The sequence below is a fragment of the Macrosteles quadrilineatus genome, unplaced genomic scaffold (assembly GCF_028750875.1).
Source record: "Macrosteles quadrilineatus isolate MER2022 unplaced genomic scaffold, UCM_ALF_1.0 Scaffold_4__1_contigs__length_99947679, whole genome shotgun sequence".
NCBI classification, from domain to species: Eukaryota; Metazoa; Arthropoda; class Insecta; order Hemiptera; family Cicadellidae; genus Macrosteles; species Macrosteles quadrilineatus.
This window is the reverse complement of record NW_026542597.1, coordinates 68,746,160-68,768,364: the sequence shown is the minus strand read 5'-3', so window position 1 is coordinate 68,768,364 and position 22,205 is coordinate 68,746,160. Positions and strand designations below refer to the sequence as shown.

The following is a 22,205-nucleotide window of genomic DNA, read 5'->3' as shown; positions in this document are numbered from 1 at the left end:
TTTACAAAAACTTAAAGAATGGTGAAAACCAGAGCTCGCTATCTCTTCTCTATCCAAAATGGCAGCCAATATTAACAATTTTACCATTGATTTTCCACAACATTTGACGGGCTACCATTTTAGATAGAGAAGAGATAGCGACCTCTAGTTTTCACCATTCTTTAAGTTTTTGTAAACACTTCAAAATGAGGTGTCACTTGAAGGGGGTTTACTTTTAAAAAATTTGAGTTGCCCCCCAAATCCCCCCTTTTGGGGGGACAATCAAAAATTTCAAAATGATAAAATGAAACTTCCTGCTAAGATTGCTCGACCACCAAAAGGATATCTCTGTATATTTACTTGGAAAAATATTAGAGGGGGGGGCTCGACTTTTTATTCACCCTGTATATCAACAATCACAGATAGCTCAGTTGTAAAGTAAGAGGCTCATAAGTCGAAGGACCCGGGTTCAAGACCCGTCTGGGCCTAAAAATTTTGTTCTAGCTTTTTTTCAAAATTTGTTTTTATGAACTATTTAATCAATTTACTCAACTAATAATTATGCTTTTCGTACTAAATCTTTATTATTTTGTGTGAAATGAAACGGTTGGTCAATGGTTGGCTGGAAAACAGTTTAAAGAGGTGACATTTCTACCGTTGGCCAACTGTGTGGCTCCACAATTTACCAACGTTGGCCCAACCATCTGTGCTACATGGGAGGCTATGCCTGGGCTCAATCTTCAGCCTCACTTAGTAGTTAACTGGTGGGAACGTTATGGTTTCTAGAAAACCTAAACCCTGCCAGAACCAAACCTCGATGCGACTCTAGCTATACTGTATCACCAACACTTCAAGGGTTATCTCATCCAGAGCAAGATCCAGCTCGAAATACCAGAGGAACAACAGGCCCAAATGTGGGTCTTGATGTCTGGACAAAGCTGTCCATGCACCCTAGAGGTGCAACGGCCACTCCATCCTCGGCAGAAGGACCTTCAAAGGAGGCGTAGGGGTGTAACCCGTAGGTATGATGAGGGTCGAGACACAGGTATGTCTTAAAACACCTTCAAACTCTTGATATCATAATGACAAACAGGAGTACCGATTTTGCAACCAGTCCGATGAGACTGAAAAGCACATAATTCTGGAATCCTACAAATTTGGTGCTATGAGAACGGTCCTGTTTGGTCAAAAGCAGCCAGGTGATGAACCAGACGCTAACCAGAACCTGGTCAAGGACAAGGGGATATTCTTACCTTGTTAGTGGCAATCGGGGCATGCACAATAAGCTCCAGTAGACGGGCTTGGACCCCAAATCCACCCCTCAACAATACAATACTAGCTAAGTCGTGGATAAGGTGAGACTCGGAATCAGATTCCAGATACGGAAACACCATGAACTTTTTATTTGATAGTGACACGAATACTAGAAAAATACTAGCTTGAGGCGTATGTTTTATCTATGATAATAGACTTTTCTAGTATTAGTGGGGAGTCCTGATGAGTGAAAAAAGACAACGTATTTTCATACGTATGAACTCAACCCTAAGAAATTTAGGGAATTTCGAAAACAGTTTCTCGAAGGTCTGTTGGTCTGTAAAATGAAATGATAATTAGTTGGCGGTGTTGGTAGAACTGTAGAGCATTGCTTTGTCGACGCCCTGCATATTGTTGGTAAGGTAATTTCTCTAATTTTCTAATTAAATATAACTTATATTCGTAAATAAACTTGTACTTCCGAATTTATAAATTTATCTGATTATTATTAACAAAAGTCTCATTACTTAACTAGCGATTTTGGTAGAATTTACACATCTTTGTAGGTCCATAATTGCAAACAAAATGGCCTCTTATTATGAATGAGTAAACCTGTCAGAATTCTGATAAACTTACTGACGTTTATGAAGTTTTTAGCGTTTTACTTCACTCTCACCTAGTTCTAAGGTAGTTAATACTTTTGTTTCTTGGAGTTCTTAACCCTACGTCATAGATCAATGTTTGAAAAAGTCACCAGGAAGATTATTCATACTATGGCCCAACACTAGGCCTATTCAAGGATTAGGGTAGGAACTCACCAAATCTTTACCAAGTTTAACTTCTTAGAATTAGCTGTGAAGCTTATCATGCATTGGGGTCTAGCTTCAAAAGTTATCTAAGTGTGTACTGCCTAAAATAAGTTAACTTATCAATAGTTTTGACATCATAAGTTGTGGAATTGCCCCTGAACTGGTTTATAACTAATAGCCTATAATGGTTTAATTACCTTCAGTCTCCAGTTCAAAGTAAGTCGATTGCGACCTAGGTTTCAGCACGACGTTGTGCTTCGTTCGACTGGAAGCCTGATGATAGCCTAGCACAACGTCGTGCTGAAACCTAGGTCGCAATCGACTTATTTTGAACTGGAGACTGAAGGTAATTAAACCATTATATTAGTAACTTATCAAGTTTCAGGCACGCTAACTTAAGCTTTCAACAAGCTTACAGAGCTTGGATCCAGGCATGAGTTAGGCTAACTTATTCCTCATAATTGAGTCTCAGGTATTCCCCAAAAGTTTTCTTGTATGCTGTGTCTTTCTGTGTAATTTAACAAGTAGGTAAATCTAACATTATTTTGGCTAAAAAAATGCTTTAGGCCTACCGTAAGCTTAATATTTATTTAACGGACAAACCACTATCTTACAAGATCATAATAGCCTACAACTTATAACTTATTTACATCAGCTTACATTACAGTTAGGCTATATTTAGCGGGGAGCAGCATAGGTTAAGCTATGACTTATTGGGCTCCATGCATAAGCTACCTAGGTAAGTACTTAAACTTAACTTATGCCTATGTCATGTTGCTTTATATAACAACTAGCTGTACCCGCGGGCTTTGCCCCGTTTAACTTCATATGTGAGCTCGTTCGCATGGCTCAATCACGTCCTGGTTGAAGTTCGTTCGCTACGCTCACTCACCTTTAGGTTGGAGCTCGTTCGCTGCGCTCACACGTCCTGGTTGAAGTTCGTTCGCTACGCTCACTCACCTTTACGGTTGGAGCTCGTTCGCTGCGCTCACTTGCCTTCAGGTTAGCTCGATCGCTACGCTAACTCGCCTCCGGGTTAAAGTTCGTTCGCTACGCTCACTCACTTTTGGTTTAAAATTAGCTGTTGTAAAATATATATAAAAAAAATAAAAGTGCTGCACTCTGTTGGTAATCCTTGTAACTTTAATGCTATTTAACATCATAGAACAGAACCAACTTGTTTAATTGAAACAGCTGTTAAGATTCATTAATTCCATTTAAATATGAGTACTCATTAGGTTAACATGGGAAACTCCAGAGCCACTGGGGCGGAGCCCGAGAGTCCGATCAGAATAAAAACCACTTAGTTTTCCTATTTGATGCCTAAAGAATCAGTGTACCAAATTTCAGCCTCCTAGGTAAGTGGGAAGTGGGAGAATTAGTGATGAGTGAGTGAGTGAGTCAGTCAGTCAGTCAGTCAGTCAGTCAGTCAGTGAGGGCTTTGCCTTTTATATATATAGATAAGTTAAGCGGTTTTAAATATTGGCTTCAAGCATAAGGTGTTGTTTTATGTAGACTAAAACCACTGAGTTTAGCCGTTTTAAATTGTTCTTAAGTTAGTTTGAGCTAATATCTGTAACTTAAGTACCGATAAGTTAGCTAAGTTTAATTGGTTACGGCCAAGTAGGCCTAACTTATGTTAACTTAACTTAGTCTAAAAGCCACCGATAACCACAGCCAATCAACAGTTGATTTGAGCTGTATGAGTCTGTTTACCTTTCTGATACATTTGTCTGGTAACAAATAACTTATAGTAGGCCTATTGAGAAATATTCATTCAATCAATTTCAAATTTATAACGTAAATAAAAGATCCGTCTTATACTTAAAACATATATTTACGCTTATAAGTTACTGTTACTCATAAAATGGTAAATATAGGCCTACAAAAAAGATGGTAAGTGGTGATTGATTTCGATTGGACACTCCAATCATCATCAGACCCAATAGGCGAATCTATTGGCGAATATATTCGCCTATTGGTCTGATGATGATTGGAGTGTCCAATCGAAATCGATCACCACTTAACTTACCATCTTTTTTGTATATATTTACCGTCTTGAAGCATACAAATATATGTTTTAAAAGTGTTACAAGACGTATCTTTTATTTACTTTCCGTAAATTTAATAACACGTACAATGCCGATCAAGAAGTTATTTAAATTTGTAATGTATAATTAATTGGAAATTTAGACTTTTTAAGTAATTAAAGTAATATACAGAGTGAGTCAGTGAAACAGGCTATTTTTTTAGAATGTTGGTGAGTAGTGGGAAGAAGGAAAGGGGTCGGGTAAATTACCCTGCCTTCCCAACCTCTGGAAGTTTAGTTGCCATGCAGCGTTGGACCGGACCACAGCGCGGTTTCGCCGTCAAGGCATTTTATCAAAAGAGTGAAAGTTTTGTGCGTACACAGCCTTGCGCGTTCATTTTGGTCTGCCCCCTCGAGACATGCGTGTCAGGGATGGAAGAAGAGGCGGGAGTACCAGAACTGTGTGGACACCAGAAAACATTTCAATCAGTTTAAGCGATTGCCAGAAGTCCCTGTAGGTCTATCCAACGGCTTAGCAAAGCACTTTGAACTTTTTGCGCCAACAGTGAGACGAATATTGCATAAGGGTGTATCTCACGAATTTAATTTAGTTTAATTTAAGTCCCAGCCAAAATTATGTTGGCCTACTAACAAATAAATAATTACCAATAAAACTGTGTTTAATTACTTCCGTTAATCCCTATTTTCCATTGCATTACCTAGGCCTACTATTTAAGAATAAAAGATATTCAATTTATTTACTTAAGAATGTTTATTCACGAAAATACAATTCGGTAACGTGTCCTCGACTATCGTCTGCTACTTGTCTTAAAACACACAATATGTGACGAAAATATCAATGACATTTGTCAAAATGACAGCTGAAGACAGTAGGCCTAAAAGAGGAAAGCAAATGCTAAAAACACAATATACCATTGACTAAGGAAGTTATATTTTCAACTTTCATGGTCCTTGGTCTGCTCCACGCCAAAAACGGCAACGAGAAAGTGCCGTCCAAATCTACGACGCGACTTTGAGCGGGAACGAAACGATCACTGTTCGTTGTTCTTATATGTGGTGAAGATATGTTTGTTTCTTTTGTTTTAAACGTTGATTAATACCTCAAGATAAACATTTTCAGGTAAGAAAAGTTACGTATACCTTAATTCGATAACAAAACGGTAACGCAATTTTGTTGAAACTTTTAAAACTAGACCCTACGTTTACAACAAGTTTGTTGTTATAAACCTAACCTAAATCTCCCAAGGTCGCATAATGCCGCCTTTCGTTACTACGTTGTATTTAATCTGGAATTCACCATCCGGTAACGAACATTCCGGTAACGTTTACTGGAGAGGTAAAACTAGTATAGTTTGACGATTTAATGGTATTATTTATGGTTAAACTGTTATACCTATGGTAAAACGACTTTACTTGTACACTTGAGCTATGCTGTAAAGTTTTGCTATTAGTTGGCGATTTATTAATAATAGTATTATTCATTAAGTGTTCACATGGTAAAATTAATCTTTTACTTAACTTTAACCATTTTTTTTTGTTTTGCTATTTTTTTTTAATTAGTGTTAGCCTACTAATAAAATAAAGTACTATTTTTAATGTCACTATTGTGTGGTTTTTCTCTATGCCCAGCTGTCTGTATGTGCAGTGAAGTAGCAGACAATAGTCGATGACACGTTACCGAATTGTATTTTCGTGAAATAAACTTTCTTAACTAAATAAATTGAATATTTTTTATTCCTAAATAGTAATGCAGTGGAGAATAGGGATTGAGGGAAGTAATTAAACACAGTTTTATTGGCAATTATTTATTTGTTAGAACATCATATTGGCGTGAGATTCATCTTTATACTACAATCAGGTAACGGTCAATACAATCATGTAACGCATATGAAAACTAGTGCAGATTAGTTAATAATTTAGTAAAATTTACAATTAATTAATAATATTCTTTAGAGTAAATATTAACTGGTAACAGTGAATATTTAATAGATCCCAAGATTTTGTAGGTTTAATTAGAAATTTTTGTGTGTTGTGTGTATCAGGTAACCAACAAATACGACAATTTTTCCGTATAATTAGCTAAGTAATTTGAATTAAAATTTTTAACATTGGAATTTTAATAATTAAGGGTCTATTATATTGTTTATATAATTATTTTATCATTTAATAAAATTTATCACTGCATTTTTTATCAGTTTTCAAGCGTTACCTGATTGTAAATGTTTCTGTGTCAACTAAATTTGAAATAATGGGGAAAATAGTAAATGGTCAAATTCAGCCCTGCTGATATGAAAATTTATTTTATACAATATAAAGTTTCAATCTACTAATAATTAAAATTATTTCCTATTTAAAGTGTGATATTTTGTGAGATTCACCCATAAAGATCTTAACATGCATCCGTACAAAATTGAGGTTGTGCAAGCCTTGAATATGCGTGACTTTCGATCTGGCATTACTTTTTGTGAGCATATGCTTCAGCTAATGGAAGATGGCCTGTGGAGCCAACTCACAACCTGTGGATGAGTGATGAGTCTCATTTCCACTTAACGGAATATGTCAATAAGCAAATTTTAGATATTGGTCAGCCCCCAAGCACTTCACGACTGACCAGTTCACTCTAAGTTTCTTCCCGTGAATTAAAACGAGGATATTGCCGGTAAATACTGTATTGATTTTCTTTTATGGCCTGGGTCTTTTGAAAATAGCGCCGCCTGCCACTCTTACATTGCACTGCGTTACAGATTTAAGTTTTTAGTTAGTTTGGTTAGTTTATGATAATCATAAACAAGGTATCAGTCCCATTAAAAATTTACCATTTATAAACTCATGAGAAAAGAAGACCCTAAACTTAATACAATATGAAGTGTTTGTAAACAAGATGCCAACTTTGTAAACTTGTCTCTTTAAACATTACACATTTTAACTTTTGATGTTATTTTGTTTGTTATTTATTAGGCTTTTTAAGCTAATGTGGCTACATGGTTTTGCCATTAATTTGAATCTGCTAATTACTGTCTCAACTATACTTTGAATGTTAAAATTATCATATGATCAGCTGACTGTTTGTAAACTTTAGATTTTATTTTATTGTAGTTCTTTCTTAATACAAAAGTGTTTCAATGTTATAATCTCTTCTTTTAATTAACTTATTTTGTGTTAGTATATTTATATAAGGCACAAGCCTTATTTGGTGACCCCTTACTGTACTTTTTATTGTCATTAATTCAATTGGACCATAATGAATAATCAAGAATCTACTCCAACTCCTAGTACACCAGAGGCTTCACAAATCTCACCAATTCAAGTGAAAATTCCACCATTTTGGACAAAAAATGTTTCACTTTGGTTTCATCAAATTGAATGTCAGTTTTCTCTTCATGGAATTTCAAAGGAAAGAACTAAATACAATTATGTAATGAGCTCACTGGACAATGAAGTTGCAAGTCACCTTTCAGATTTTATTACCAAACCTTTGTCTCAAACTCCCTACTCTGACTTAAAAGAAAGGCTCTGCTCAGAATACGAAATTTCAGAAAATGCCAAACTAAAACAACTGACAACAGAAGTTTTTCTCGGAGATAAGAAGCCGACAACTCTTCTTCGTGAAATGAGAACCTTAGCAGGCACACAGGTAACTGACAGTTTTTTGAAAGTTATTTTTCTACAACGTCTACCTAGTCACATTCGTACTGCTCTAGCTACTTCTCAAACCAATTCTCTTGATGACTTAGCTAAATTAGGTGACCAAATAGCTGAACTATCAGCTGTCGACAACTACGTTTGTGCTCAAGGAGATGTTGCGCAATCTAGTGATCGGATTGCCAACTTAGAAAAACAAGTCAGCGAACTAACTCAGTCTATTGATGGACTTCTTAAGTTAAGTAAACGCAACTTCCCAGTCAAACATAAGAACAATTACTATCCTAAAGAGAGAAATGATCAAGGTGAAATTTGCTGGTATCATAACAAATTTGGTGAAAATGCTAAAAAATGTGTTCAACCTTGTTTGTTCACACCAAAAAAGAATGCACAACAGGAAAACTTCCTGCCCCGTCACTAAATGCGGCTCAGGATGACAGGGGCTTTAAATCTCGCCGCTTATTTGTAACTAACTTACCCTGTGGTCGTAAGTTTCTTGTGGATTCTGGAGCAGACATATCTGTTTTGCCTCTCACAAACAAAGACAAATGTGCTGTAAGTAATAGACAATTATATGCTGCCAATGGTTCTGTTATCAAAACGTACGGTAAACAAGACATAAAACTTGATCTAGGCTTGAAAAGAAAGTTTGTCTGGTCTTTCATAGTTGCAGACGTAACCCAACCCATAATTGGCGCAGACTTTTTATCCCATTATGGTTTACTTGTTGATATCAAAAATAAAAGACTAATCGATAACAGGACTCAATTATCTGTTATTGGAATTCAAAAACTTTCAAATCAACAATCTGTATTGGTTCTTGACCCAAAAGGTAAATACTCAAAACTTATCAACCAATATCCTAATTTACTGAAAGAAAATCCTAATTTTCAAGTTTCACAGGACACAGTTTTTCACTCAATTCAGACAACAGGTCAGCCTGTGAACTTTAGAGCTAGACGTTTATCTCCAGAAAAACTTGCGGTAGCTAAAAATGAGTTTCACAAGATGGTTGAGTTAGGCATTTGCAGACCTTCAAAAAGCTGTTGGTCCAGTCCACTTCATTTAGTTCCTAAAACTGATGGTACATGGAGACCTTGCGGGGATTACCGTGCCCTAAATGCAAAAACAGTTCCTGACAGATATCCTATACCTTATTTGCATGATTTTAACAGCCAGTTAAATGGAAAAACTATATTTTCCAAAATTGATCTTGTTCGGGCTTTTCATCACATTCCAGTAGCTCCTGATGACATTCCAAAAACTGCTGTCATAACACCTTTTGGATTATTTGAATTTCTAAAAATGCCATTTGGATTAAGGAATGCTGCACAAACTTTCCAGAGATATATTAATTCTCTTTTGCATGATCTAGAGTTTACCTTTTGTTACTTAGATGATATTCTAGTAGCATCCTCCTCAGAAGATGAACATATTAATCACTTGCAAACTGTTTTTGATAGACTTAATAAGCATCACATTAATATTAATACGTCAAAGAGCGTATTTGGCGTGACTGAGATCTCTTTTCTTGGTTACACAGTTTCGAAACAAGGAATTTCTCCTCTTCCTGATAAAGTTGAAGCTATTGTTAGTTGCAAACTTCCTGAAACCATTCTTGAGCTTCGTAGATTCCTTGGACTTATAAACTTTTACAGAAGTTCACTTCCTAACGCAGCTGCTATTCAGCAACAACTATTTGATTTGTGTAAGGGTACACATAAATCTGATAAACGAAAAATAATTTGGACTTCAGAATCTAAGAAAGCTTTTGAGGATGCAAAGGACCAGCTAGTCAATGCCACACTTCTAGCACACCCATCTCCTGATGCTCCTTTAGCTCTCATGGTCGATGCATCAAACTTCGCTATAGGTTCGTCTCTCCACCAGATTTGTAATGGAAACTTTGAACCTCTTGGGTTTTTCTCTAAATCACTTACAACGACTCAAAAAAAATACAGTACCTATGACAGGGAACTCCTGGCTGCATACCTATCTGTTAAGCACTTCCGTTATCTCCTTGAAGGGCGAAGTTTTGTTATATATACAGATCACAAACCTCTATCATTTGCCTTCAATAAACCCTCTGATACATCTAGTCCAAGGCAATTGCGTCATCTAGACTTCATTGGACAGTTCACTACCGACATAAGGTATCTTCCAGGAAAACAAAACATTCCTGCTGATTTCATGTCGAGAATAAGTGCTATTGACCTACCTTCATCTATATCATTTGAACAAATTTCTGAAACTCAATCTCAAGATGCTGAACTTAAAAACCTGAAGTACTCAAACACAACTTCTTTGATATTCAAAAGTATTTTACTTCCTAATGGCTCAGAGCTGTGTTGTGACACAAGTACTGGAAAGCTACGACCATTTATTCCTCAGCAGTTCAGAAAGCAGTTATTTGACTCCCTTCACAACCTGGCACATCCTGGAATCAAAGGATCTCTGGACCTTATTAAACAACGTTTTGTTTGGCCTTCCATGAATAAAGACGTCAGACTTTGGGCCAAAGCATGTGTAGCTTGCCAGAAATCAAAGGTTTGGAAACATGCTACTTCTGAGATTGGAGCTTACAACAACATTAATGGACGTTTTTCTCACATTAATGTGGACATAGTTGGACCCTTGCCACCTTCTCAAGGATTTACGTACTTGCTAACTATCATAGACCGCTTTACACGATGGGTCGAGGCAACGCCTATCAAGGATATTACTGCTGGAACAGTTGCAGAAGCACTTCTTTCTACCTGGATTGCTAGATTTGGAGTTCCTCAAAACATTACTACAGATAGAGGAAGACAATTCGACTGCAATTTATTTCAGGAATTAACAAAACATCTCGGTATCCATCACATTAAAACTACAGCGTATCACCCTGAAGCTAATGGAAAGATCGAGAGATGGCACCGACATCTGAAATCTGCATTAACAGCTCAACTCACATCTAACTGGACACAGACGTTACCAATGGTTCTACTGGGACTAAGATCTTATATTATTCCAGAACACAATGTTACTGCTGCAGAAATGACACTAGGTCAGTCCATCAGACTGCCATGCGATCTTTTTCAAACCACAGAAGATACCTCAACAAATGTTCCTGATTTAGTGTACAATCTGAAAAGAAAAATGAATGATCTCAAACCAATAGAAGCCAAATACCATTCTTCTAAGAAGGTCTTTGTTCATCCAGAATTAAGAACATCCAACCATGTTTTTGTTCGTCATGATTCATCCCGAAGACCGTTGCAAGCTGTCTATGATGGCCCTTACCAAGTGGTTTCGCGATCTGACAAGTGGTTTACTATTCTTACTCCACGAGGACCTACGTCGATTTCTATTGACCGACTCAAACCGGCATTCCTCCTTCAAGATTCTATGAGCGATACGACCATTAACGTAAGAAAAAATGACATGCAATCTAGAGAAACTCAAGTAGACGAGACCAAAGACAGAAATGAAGATGTTGACCTTAAAAAAACACGGATTTTTACAAGATCAGGTCGTAGTGTTCATCCCCCGCATCGTTACGTTCCTCGTTGACACTGGGAGGGGAGTATGTGGCTACATGGTTTTGCCATTAATTTGAATCTGCTAATTACTGTCTCAACTATACTTTGAATGTTAAAATTATCATATGATCAGCTGACTGTTTGTAAACTTTAGATTTTATTTTATTGTAGTTCTTTCTTAATACAAAAGTGTTTCAATGTTATAATCTCTTCTTTTAATTAACTTATTTTGTGTTAGTATATTTATATAAGGCACAAGCCTTACTAATATTTAACTAAGCTTAAAATTTAACTAAGCTAAACTGAACTAAAATGACCAGAACTGTATGAATACAGTTCTGGTTATTTTAGTTGAATAGTCAAATATCCTGAATAGTACCATAGACTAACCAACACAAGTAGACTTCTCATCCCATTGTAAATTTTGAAGCACGTTTTTCGTGTCTAGTTCATGTACGTGACACAAAGGCGCTAGTGTCGATGAAACTTTGTTTCAATTATTTTAGGGTTAATTTCATGATTTGTGCTTTACTGTTTGGTTATATAACTAGGGGACAAGTTATTGTTTATGATTAGATCGTATTATTTGGTTAAACGAGGTTTTAAATGGCTGTAATAACGGGAAACACATTGTAAACAAAACACGACCTGTACATAAACCGTACATGAACTAACAATAAAATTGTCCTCAGCTGTTCCATAAGGATGAGAAATCTACCAAGGGAGTATTTTTTATCTATGATAGTACTATTCAGGATATTTATACTTCCTCCTTTTTAAATCCCAGATTATGTTTATGACAGCAGAATGTTTATGACTGTATGATTGTTGTCCCTGAGAATCACATTTGGTTATAGCTTGAAAAAGCCGAAAATTCTCCATTCTTTCCTTATCTATCTTGATGCCGACAATTCCCTTATTTATCTGTAGGGACCTGTATCTGTAGCATGAAATTGTGTTGGCCTATACAGTGAAAAACTTGCTAGGCAGCTAGCTTAGCTGGAAACTACTCTTTGGTTTTTTTTTTTGCCACTACCCCTATTTGTTAAAAACATTTTGCTTAACGGATTTTGCCTTCTAATGTTGTCGTGGAAATGTGGGGGTGGGGTATTATGATTAGTCTCGCCAAAGTGTGTGTGAGACTAGTAATAGGATACTTATACCACTAGACGCTCAACAAATTAGTTTATTTTCAATCATCCTGGGTGATTTAAAATTAAATAAATAGCCAAAATATGAATAAAAACACTTTGATCATAATTTATTTGCAAGTAGATGTTTCTATACTTACAAAGAATGGTAACAGTAGGCTAAAAATACATACTCTGCCTTATATACCTTACATACTCTCACAATAAAATTGAACAGTTTTGCCAAGGCTGAGACGAATCTAAAAAATGTTTTTAAGAAAGGACTTTCAAAAACACCTACCAGACTTGGTAAAAAAGCATTTTTTACAAAATTAGTAATTAATTGTATGAAATTTCATCAATGGATGTGACAGTTTTTATTCAAAAGACTTTTGAAATCTCTATATTTAAACATTGGATAGAGCATCGAATTGACTTACCTGGAGTATTATTTCAATGTGGTTGATAAGTTTGTTGTTTCCCCTACCTAAGAGATAGACCTGTTATCTTATGAAGGTCATTCATCAGATATTGCAGAACAGTGTAGCATATACTATTAAAACACTTTTAACCGTCGCATAACACTCAAGTTAATCATAGGCCATGTATACATTAGTAAGTATGTGTGCAATTATTTTAAGGAATAGGCCCTAACTGTAGAATTTAGATTTTAGGCCTAAGATACAGCACATAGTAAGATTTGTGTCTAATTTAAATAACGGTACGGTATCTCAAAATGTATGATTAGCTATTACTTCATATCTTGGGAAAATAATATGTAGGGCTTACTAAAGCACATAAGCTTAGTAAGATTTGTGTCTAAATTTAAATTACGGTACGGTATTTCAAAATTTATTACTAGCCATTACTTCATATCTTGGAAAAATAATATGTAGGGCTTACTAAAGCACATTTAAGCTTAGTAAGATTTGTGTCTAAATTTAAATTACAGTACAGTATTTCAAAATTTATTACTAGCCATTACTTCATATCTTGGAAAAATAATAAGTAGGGCTTACCGGTACTAAATAAAAACATTTAAGCAATCTATGTTGAAATATATTACCCAAAATTTTTATTTAATTTTTAATTAAATTGAATTATTTTTTTAAGTTTTAAGTTAACACACAGTGTTTGTTTTGTTGTAATTGAACTGTTCTTGAAATAAATATTTGATAGAAATAATGTATATTAAATGAAAAACACTGTGATATGAACAAAAAATGTGTATTGAATTACCGGTACTGAAAACTGTTTACAAAATTAATGAATATAACATGTGTTATTATTTTATGTGTAAAATTTATATACAGACAAAGGGATGAAATTGCTTTTAACACACAGGTATAATGATTATCGAGAAATTACAAAACAGCTAGCTGTGGGCCCGTCCTACGTACAAATCACGAATAGTCAAATAGTCAGTAAAACTATAGGCCTATGCATGTAATATATATGCACACACAATTGAGGTATATTTAACAGTTTATACATGCACACTTTTAAAAGTTGACCTGTCTTCTCTCCTTCACATATAGCCTGCCCCATCTTACCCTTCTACTTTTGGTAAGCCACTATATTTGGATGTTTGAATAGGCTTTTCTTCTCTGTTTTTACGCCTCAACCTTCATTAAATCTTGTTGATCCGTTTATTTTTCTTAGCACTCTTTTCCCAAACACAATAAGCTTTTTTGAGATTCCCTGGTCAAAGATAACTCGTTACGTTGATATTGGTCCCCATTCAAAATTTTGATTCAATTAAAAACAATCTTTTGGACCACTGTCTTGTGATTTAACTGTTATAATATCGTCTTCTATTACTTTTGGCTTACAGTAGGCTACTATGGATGAATTTACACCAGTGTTAAAACACCAAAGTTTCACTTAAAAAAAAATAAGGTATATAAAGGCTATATATCAGTTTTTAAAAGGCCTTGTTTCTTTGTTGACAGAACACCATGCAGACTATCAAGTGTGTTGTTGTTGGTGACGGAGCCGTTGGTAAAACTTGCCTCCTAATCTCCTACACCACAAACAAGTTTCCCTCAGAATATGTACCGACGGTAAGTATCGTGAATGTCGTAGGCTAGTCAATGAAGATATGGTTTTTTAGATTACTTGCTTTTAAATTATACTGGGGCATGGCTGATCATTAGGCCTAGTCCATTCTAACTTGAACAATGCTAGTTGTAGTGCATGCCGAGGTTGCGGCTAAAGTCTGCCACAACAATGCAACCGTCTCCGTCCGCTTTGAAAGTAATTTTTAGGCGATTTTAGATTATTTCAAACAATAATAAAACATTACATAACCTCAAAAGTGTCTTTTTTTATCAATTGTCTACCATTAGGATGACTTAAAATTGTACACCTTTTTACTGTCTTTAAAATTCACACAAAACACCCAAACTTTTTATATCAGCTGTGGTGAAAGTCAACGTACTTGTTTACAAACTAATCATCTGATTTTATTGTTGTCTGAAGATGTTATTGTTTATTCAATGTATTCAACGTGAGTGTACAAAGTTAGAGGAACTGACTACATTGAGTTTGGGTGTTTTGTGTGAATGTTAAAGACCTGGTAGGAGGCAGATAAATATTCATACAGGAAAAGTCTAATGTGTTCATGTGTCCATGTAGCTGCACAATTCCTGCTGATTTGGTTCAGTTGTGTTTTTACGATAATGTAAAGGCAAAATATACCTCATATTTCGTATAACAGTTTTAAGTTTATTTATTTTAATTTAGGCCTAATTGAATTGATTAACCTACTTAGGAACACCAAGAAATTTCAAGGACTTTAATGTGTAAATCCTGACTGTGTTAATTACTGTTCGGTCTGTTCTTGAACTTATTTTCTGTTCAGGTATTTGACAACTATGCTGTAACGGTGATGATTGGTGGAGAACCTTACACACTTGGACTTTTTGACACAGCAGGTAATTGTCTCAGTTTGTTTTAGGTCTAACTAAATAATAGAATATTCCTAAATTGTGTATTAGTTTTGCTAAGTGCTTCACTATGGAGTATGACAACAGAATGAAATATGTTTATTTACCAATACTATTAGTAGCTTCGGGGAGCGAGCTGGTCTAGTGGTTAGAGCGCGGGACTTCGGTTCGGTCCAAGAGGTCTCGGGTTCAAATCCCGCCAAATCACCAATAGATTTCATCTAAGTGGTAATGCCGCAATCCCTAGGTCTAGCCTGAAGTAATGTGCAAAACAATCCCGGGCTCGTGCCTTGCGTCTTAGGACAAAAAAGCGGTAGGAGCGAGTGAGTCATACTGAGTAGCAAGACGCAGAATGTTTTCACAAAAGCACCTCCGCCAACCACCTCACCATGATCCGACTTTGGCTTCTTAAGATGGGAAAATTTACTAAAATCAATATAATATATCTCCCCCACCAGAAAAGCATTTGAAGACGTAGAACAAAGGTTCAAGTAAAAAAAATTAATACTGAAATATGCCAATAACTTAACCCTCTATAGTAGCAATATTTGTATGGGGTTTTATCTAGTTTGTTCCTCTGGATTTTATGTGATATAATGAACGTACACCTAATTTTATGTAACATAATTATAAAGATCCGCTTTTGAACTTGTCACAGTGACTAGCTAACCTGAATACCATAAATTGTACGTAAACATTTTGATGAAAGGAGTTTGTAAATTATACATAAATTATGTATAGGGGAGGGGAAAACTACTAACGAAATAAGTAGTTTGACTTTGGTTACCAACATTGTGATAGTAATAAATTATTATATTATTTTTCTCTAATTCAGGTCAGGAAGATTACGACAGGCTTCGTCCTCTCAGTTATCCACAGACCGACGTCTTCCTCGTGTGTTTCTCTGTGGTGTCTCCGTCATCATTTGAAAACGTCAAAGAAAAGGTAGGTAATCATGGTCAGCTACCAAAAGAAGTGTCATTACTAAATAGCCCCCTTAAATACATTGTACCAGCGACATAGATGAAAGAAACTATGAATGAATTAATAACCTAAAAGTATTAATTTGAATAAGTCTTGTGATTATGTCTTAACAGACTGCCCATCCAGCAAACACTGCATGCGTTTGAAATCTACCCTGCGTTGTCCCTGACTCTGTGAAATAACAAATAACAGGCAACAACAAAACGTGTTTTTCCTATCACTGCATGGAAATTAGCTCATTTCCACTTAATTAATTCCCGCTCGCTTAATCAGCTGATTTCACTGTTGGGATTTCTATAAAACATTAACATCTGGTAATGCATCTATGAAAGTGATTTAGTAGGTACCGGTAGCCCATTATTGATGGTAATAAGTCAATAGTTATTTATTTGACTTTAGTTTTATATTTTAGAGATAGTTTCCATGTCTTATTAGGAAATAAAATTTTGACTCTGTGAGCGACTCAATGGTTTTCAATTTGAATGAAAAGTTTGCCACGGCTGGTCCAGTTACTCCTATCCAGTCCATAGTAGCCTAGATCAGTGTAAGACACTCATTCAGCTGAGTTTCTAAAGTTATTTATTGGTTTTTTAAATCAGACATGCATAGAGATGGTCCATTTAGACATGATACCAACTTCAATATCAAAATTCAATGCTACCAATGTATACTGATTTGATCATGTTTCACAGTGGGTTCCAGAAATAACGCATCACTGTCAAAAAACGCCGTTTCTATTAGTAGGCACACAGATAGACTTGAGGGATGATGCTGGCACGATTGAGAAGCTGGCTAAAAACAAACAAAAGCCAATATCTTTCGAGCAAGGGGAGAAATTAGCCAAGGAACTGAAAGCCGTCAAATATGTCGAGTGCTCTGCCTTAACACAGGTGAGTTGGATTGTTAAGTAATTTCTAATATGGATTCGTTTATCTTGTCTTTGGCCTATTCTACTTTTTTTGTGAGGAATGATCCAAACCCTGTTTTTAATAGACTATTTCAAATCAACCTTTTTCGGCTACCATCATCAATTTGTGGCTCATTAAAAATTATGTCTCGGTCCAAAACAGGTCCCACTTGTGATTACACTGCCGATTAGAGCATTATGTTATTCTTACTTAACATATCTAAGGAGAGATATGGTTGCACCAACAAAACCCCTCCATATCTCTCATCTTCTGCATCTTCCTCTGTTGCTCCTATCTGCTCTATATTTCACTTTTGTTGTTTCCACAATTTTTGCCTGGCCTTCCTCATAGCCGTCTTCCTTCAGAGTTCATCATTAAAACTTGTTTCAAATTATTGTCTTCTCCTCTACTCAAAATGTGGCCAGCAAATCTAATCCTTTTACAATTATGTTCACAAACTACATTCAGATATATATACAGTTTTCTTAGTTTTTCTATTTTGTCTTTTCCTCCTTTTTTCAAAAAATGGCCCATACATTTTCCAAGAATTTTGTTTCCAAATGTGATAATTTTTTACTTCCTTTTATTTAATTTTCATGTTCCTACTTCATAGAGTAATATTGGACTGATGATGGTTTTTTGACAAATCTGATGTTACACTTTACCTCGTCATGTAGTCCAACTTGTTGTAGGGATCAGTTTAATGACCGACATAAGTTTCGCCATGATTCAACTGGTGTCTACATCAAGTTGGATTACATGACGAGGTAAATTGTACCATCAGATTTGTCATGGGGCTTATAGTAATCCAGGGGACCTCAACATGGAATTAATGGTTTTGTATAGTCATATTTTGGTTTTTTGTGACAGTAATTTTGAAGAAAAGTAAGAATTTCTTGCATGTATAGAAAAATCGGTTTACTATAAAATTATGGTGTGCACTGATTTTAAATTATGTTTCTTTAGTTGCTTTGACAACATCTGTATCAAATAAGAAGGTTTAAATATTAGTAGGGTCCAATGGCAAAAGAACTGATAAGGTAACTTTTAAAGAGATGGAGGATGGAGTTCTGCTTGCTTATTGGTTGAATGTCAAACCATAGAATTAGGATTAAACCTTTCAGAAGTGTTGATAGATTTTTTTAACACAGTTGTTTATAAATAGTTGGTACTAGTTATATGATGTTGGTTGCAGAAAGGACTAAAGAATGTCTTTGATGAAGCTATCTTAGCAGCACTGGAACCTCCAGAGCAGAAAAAACCAAGAAAGTGTCGCATACTGTAGGAGCCTGGGCTGCCAAGAATGGTGAGTGCAGTTTTGATTTTCTGCTAGCCTTTACTGATGTATATTTTTTATTGCTGGACAAGTAAAATAATTAAATTGATTTTGATCACTAATATGACTTTTTTCCAGTTTAAACCACTTTAAATATACACGTAGAAGAGGATCCATTGTGGTAAAAAAATTCAAAAAGCTAAGATTAGAGTTGCATTGATGGAATGAATGGATACACTACTCACCTAAAGTTCCAGGCACGACATAGGCCTATTAAACTTTATATGTCGTCCCCCCTTTAGTTGAGGCCTAATATCACAGTATGACAGAAACTACAAATATTACCTTTATATGATAACTAGTTTGAGAAAAATATAGGTAAAACCTAGCAATCGTTTCTTTAGGAGGGACTTTTTTTATGTAACATTTTGTATACTATCTCTAGTAGTTTTACCAGGGACTCTTTTCTTAAGTGTGTTGGTTGTTTATCAATTCCTTCTTCTTTGGTGTATTACCCAGCCAAGTGATTTTTTTCTTTTAAGAACCTACCTTCAGAGTTTATGATTCAAAACAGTTGATGATAGTCATGTTTGTTTACAGACTGCAACCAGATACTATAGCTTATTTTTATTAGATTGAAGTCTATAATTCCATATTCCATTTAGTGTACGATGAGGAACATTGATTGAAAAATGGTTTACCCTGTTCGGCTTGTCGACAACAATTGTAGCCTGCACAATGCAACTTGTACCCTAACTACAGTGTTTGAAAGATTAGTTTCCAATTTATTGTGTGTCTAATGTGTTCTTTTCAAACTGTTGTGTTTTAATCACCAAAGAAAACTGCATTGCTTGTAATATATTTTGTTTTGCAACCGTAATTTTTTTCTGTATTTTATTACCATTTCAAAAATACCACGCAACGTAATATTAACTTATTTTTGTTGATTGTTGCAGAATGTGGGACGGCGACCATCAGCAGTGCTACCAAACTAAGCCATAACATCAGCGTTTGTAGCTAAGCACTGTGGACCCTCGGGTCCTTCAAATTGTAAATAATTTAGCCTAGAAGTAAATTTACTACATTATCGATCCGTTTAAAAGAATTGTCAATGATCTATTAATGCATTTATTCAGTCTCTCCGGCCCAGCCGCTGGACTTTCGATATGCGTAAATTAAGTTCCAATACGTTTATCGAAACTGAATAAACTCATTAATGCTACCAGAAGGATGATAGGAAAGATCTTTCGAACCTATAATTTTTATGGTACGATTAGCTTATAAGTATTTTACACCACTAAACCAATCATAACGCTTTGTACAGAATAAACCCCAGTTTAACACCTAAATTTACCAGTTGTTGAATACAATTTTTTTATCTTTTACAATGACTGCTGTATTATTAACAGTATATTGTGTTTGGGCATTTTTATAGCCTAGAAGGAAAGTGTTAGGATAATGAAAAGATAGATATAGTTTCAAAAGGTGTTTCTTCCTATTGAGTATTTCCCTCCTTTCTAAGTATAATTTAAACTTGGTGTTTTTGTAATTGGAATTTACGCCTTTGTACTAACCCTTATTTAAATCGAATGTGTATGTCACTCTTGATTATTTTTTTTTACTCCTTTTATCACCTAATCTGATTTTTTCACCATAAAGAACAGTTATTTTCTTACAAAAACGATGAGACGGTGTATAGCTAAAATGTTTGTATTGGGAGAAAGACAGAGAGCATTCATATTTTTATAACAAAGAAGATATACAGTAAGAGGTCTATTTTGCCTTGTAGACATAGTATGGTGTATGTTTGAATTATGTTATTTATTGCCTGATTGATTATATTTGTATCATTTTAGTTTGAAGGATAAATAAAAAATTGTTTGCCTTTTTGCTTCTGCAATTTTACAGCTCATACTTAAAAAAACACTTACACCTTAGTGTTTGTGGTTTTGTTTGAGATAGTTTAGTAAAACTTTTTAAAGCAACTCGATTAATCATTGAAATGTAGATCATGACAATTTCGATCCACTTTTTGTTAAGAAAGCTAAATTTTCTGTTGACAGTTAGTCAGACTTAGTTACTTAAAAAAAAGATCAAACAGAAGAAATAAGCTAGTAAATGAGGTTGTTAAAAGGAACCAAATTCAGTAGATTTCATTTGGGTAACTTTTGTGCCATACCGTTTGAAATTGTGATTGAAATTTATGAGCTTATTTACAATTGAGACCTGTAACCTTATGATTAAAGCCTAAAATGTTTTAAATAGTTGATAAACAAATAGTAAAATCGAGCACTGATTAGAAATGCATTAAAAACTAGCTAAAATGAAGACCTTATTCTGTGAACTATCTTTAGACAAAATGAATAATAGCCTAGACTAACCAACACAAGAGAGTACAGTAGACTCCCTCTTATCTGGACACCTTTTAAACGGGCAACTTTTATCAGCACATTAGTTTAACCGGACTAGATCGGCAGGAAGTGGGCGGCACTGAAACGACTGTTCTCGTGGGAAAGATTTGAGACCAGTGATTTCGTGTCTAAATACAATGCTCTTCTAAATTTAAGTCGAATACTGTATACAGTATGCATTTAAACAGTCCGTTTTAACAAGTTTTTGGGGTCGTCGGTTTTACCGGAAAAACTGTTTTCCGGACTGGCCTCGGTCCCGAGGAGTCCGCATAAGAGGATGTCTACTGTATGTTTAAACTATAATAGTCTACATGGTACAGTTTAGTTAATATTATAGATACAATTAACTAAGGCTAGGTAGTGCAATTGGATACACAATCTTCTCATCAGCCTTAAAATTACAATTCTAGTTAATAAAACGTATCAAATTCACATTGATTGACACAAAAAGGCAAAACTGAAAAAAGGTTGATATACCAGTTAATTAACCACCTAAACATGTAAAGAAAAAGGCTTGACTGAATCCAGTAAAAGCTGTATTTGTAAAAGCATTCATTATTGTAAATACTGATTTGTATATAGTAAAAGTGAACAGATTTTTTATGTGTAATGTCTAAAATTGTGTTTATATCGGAGTTCCTCAAGGGATAATCATTAAGTTTTGATACCATACAAAGACAAAATAGCTCAACGTTAGCAGGCTCGGGTGGTCAGGGATGTAGATCGGCATGAAGCATATCCAAGATGTAAAATGATTTGTTATTAATATTAATATTACATTAAGATTTAAAATACAGTAAGGGCAACACACTGCTAGATTGATGACTACCATGTAACACAAATCCTTTGATATTTATTAATAAATATATACCTTATTATAAAAGAGGATTGGCAATGTTATTTCAACCTTTGTACCATTAGTTCAGTCGTAAGGTAAAAATACCCCTCTAACTGGAAATAATTCCCTAAACGGGGAAACGTTGCATTTGTAGTACTAGTACCCAGTAAAAACAAATATTAAAAATTAAAATTTGTGCATGCTGTGCTACGGCCGCCATATTGGAAAATGGTGGCAAATTTTCACTTTTTTGACCTTTCATTAACTGTTGGAAATACAGAATTTTTTTAAAACAAAAGTTAAAGAACACACAAAATGCATCTTTTTACTTCTTACAGCATTTGCCATATCAATATTAAATTTCAACTTCCCATGATATTCTTGAATAAGAAAACTTTTGGAGTTTGCTTGCACAGTATATGGATATCTTTTGATCAAAACATGTGATGTAAGTT

General features: G+C 35.0%; 1 protein-coding gene across 3 annotated transcripts; it reads left to right on the top strand.

Annotated features, from left to right (window-relative positions):
* Window positions 1-1,595: 1,595 nt before the first annotated feature.
* Window positions 1,596-21,792, top strand: LOC128991860 (cdc42 homolog). Of its 3 annotated transcripts, none has more exons than XM_054415089.1 (7): window positions 1,596-1,650; window positions 14,338-14,448; window positions 15,249-15,321; window positions 16,169-16,278; window positions 17,010-17,207; window positions 18,421-18,531; window positions 19,458-21,792. In XM_054415089.1, exons 2-6 carry the CDS (start codon window positions 14,344-14,346, stop codon window positions 18,508-18,510), a joined length of 576 nt encoding a protein of 191 aa, XP_054271064.1. In that variant the 5' UTR covers window positions 1,596-1,650; window positions 14,338-14,343; the 3' UTR covers window positions 18,511-18,531; window positions 19,458-21,792. The 3 variants fall into 3 exon arrangements, with proteins under 3 accessions (XP_054271064.1, XP_054271065.1, XP_054271063.1); XM_054415090.1 differs by having other exon boundaries at window positions 1,637-1,655; XM_054415088.1 differs by lacking the exon at window positions 1,596-1,650 and adding an exon at window positions 12,983-13,000.
* Window positions 21,793-22,205: the final 413 nt, after the last annotated feature.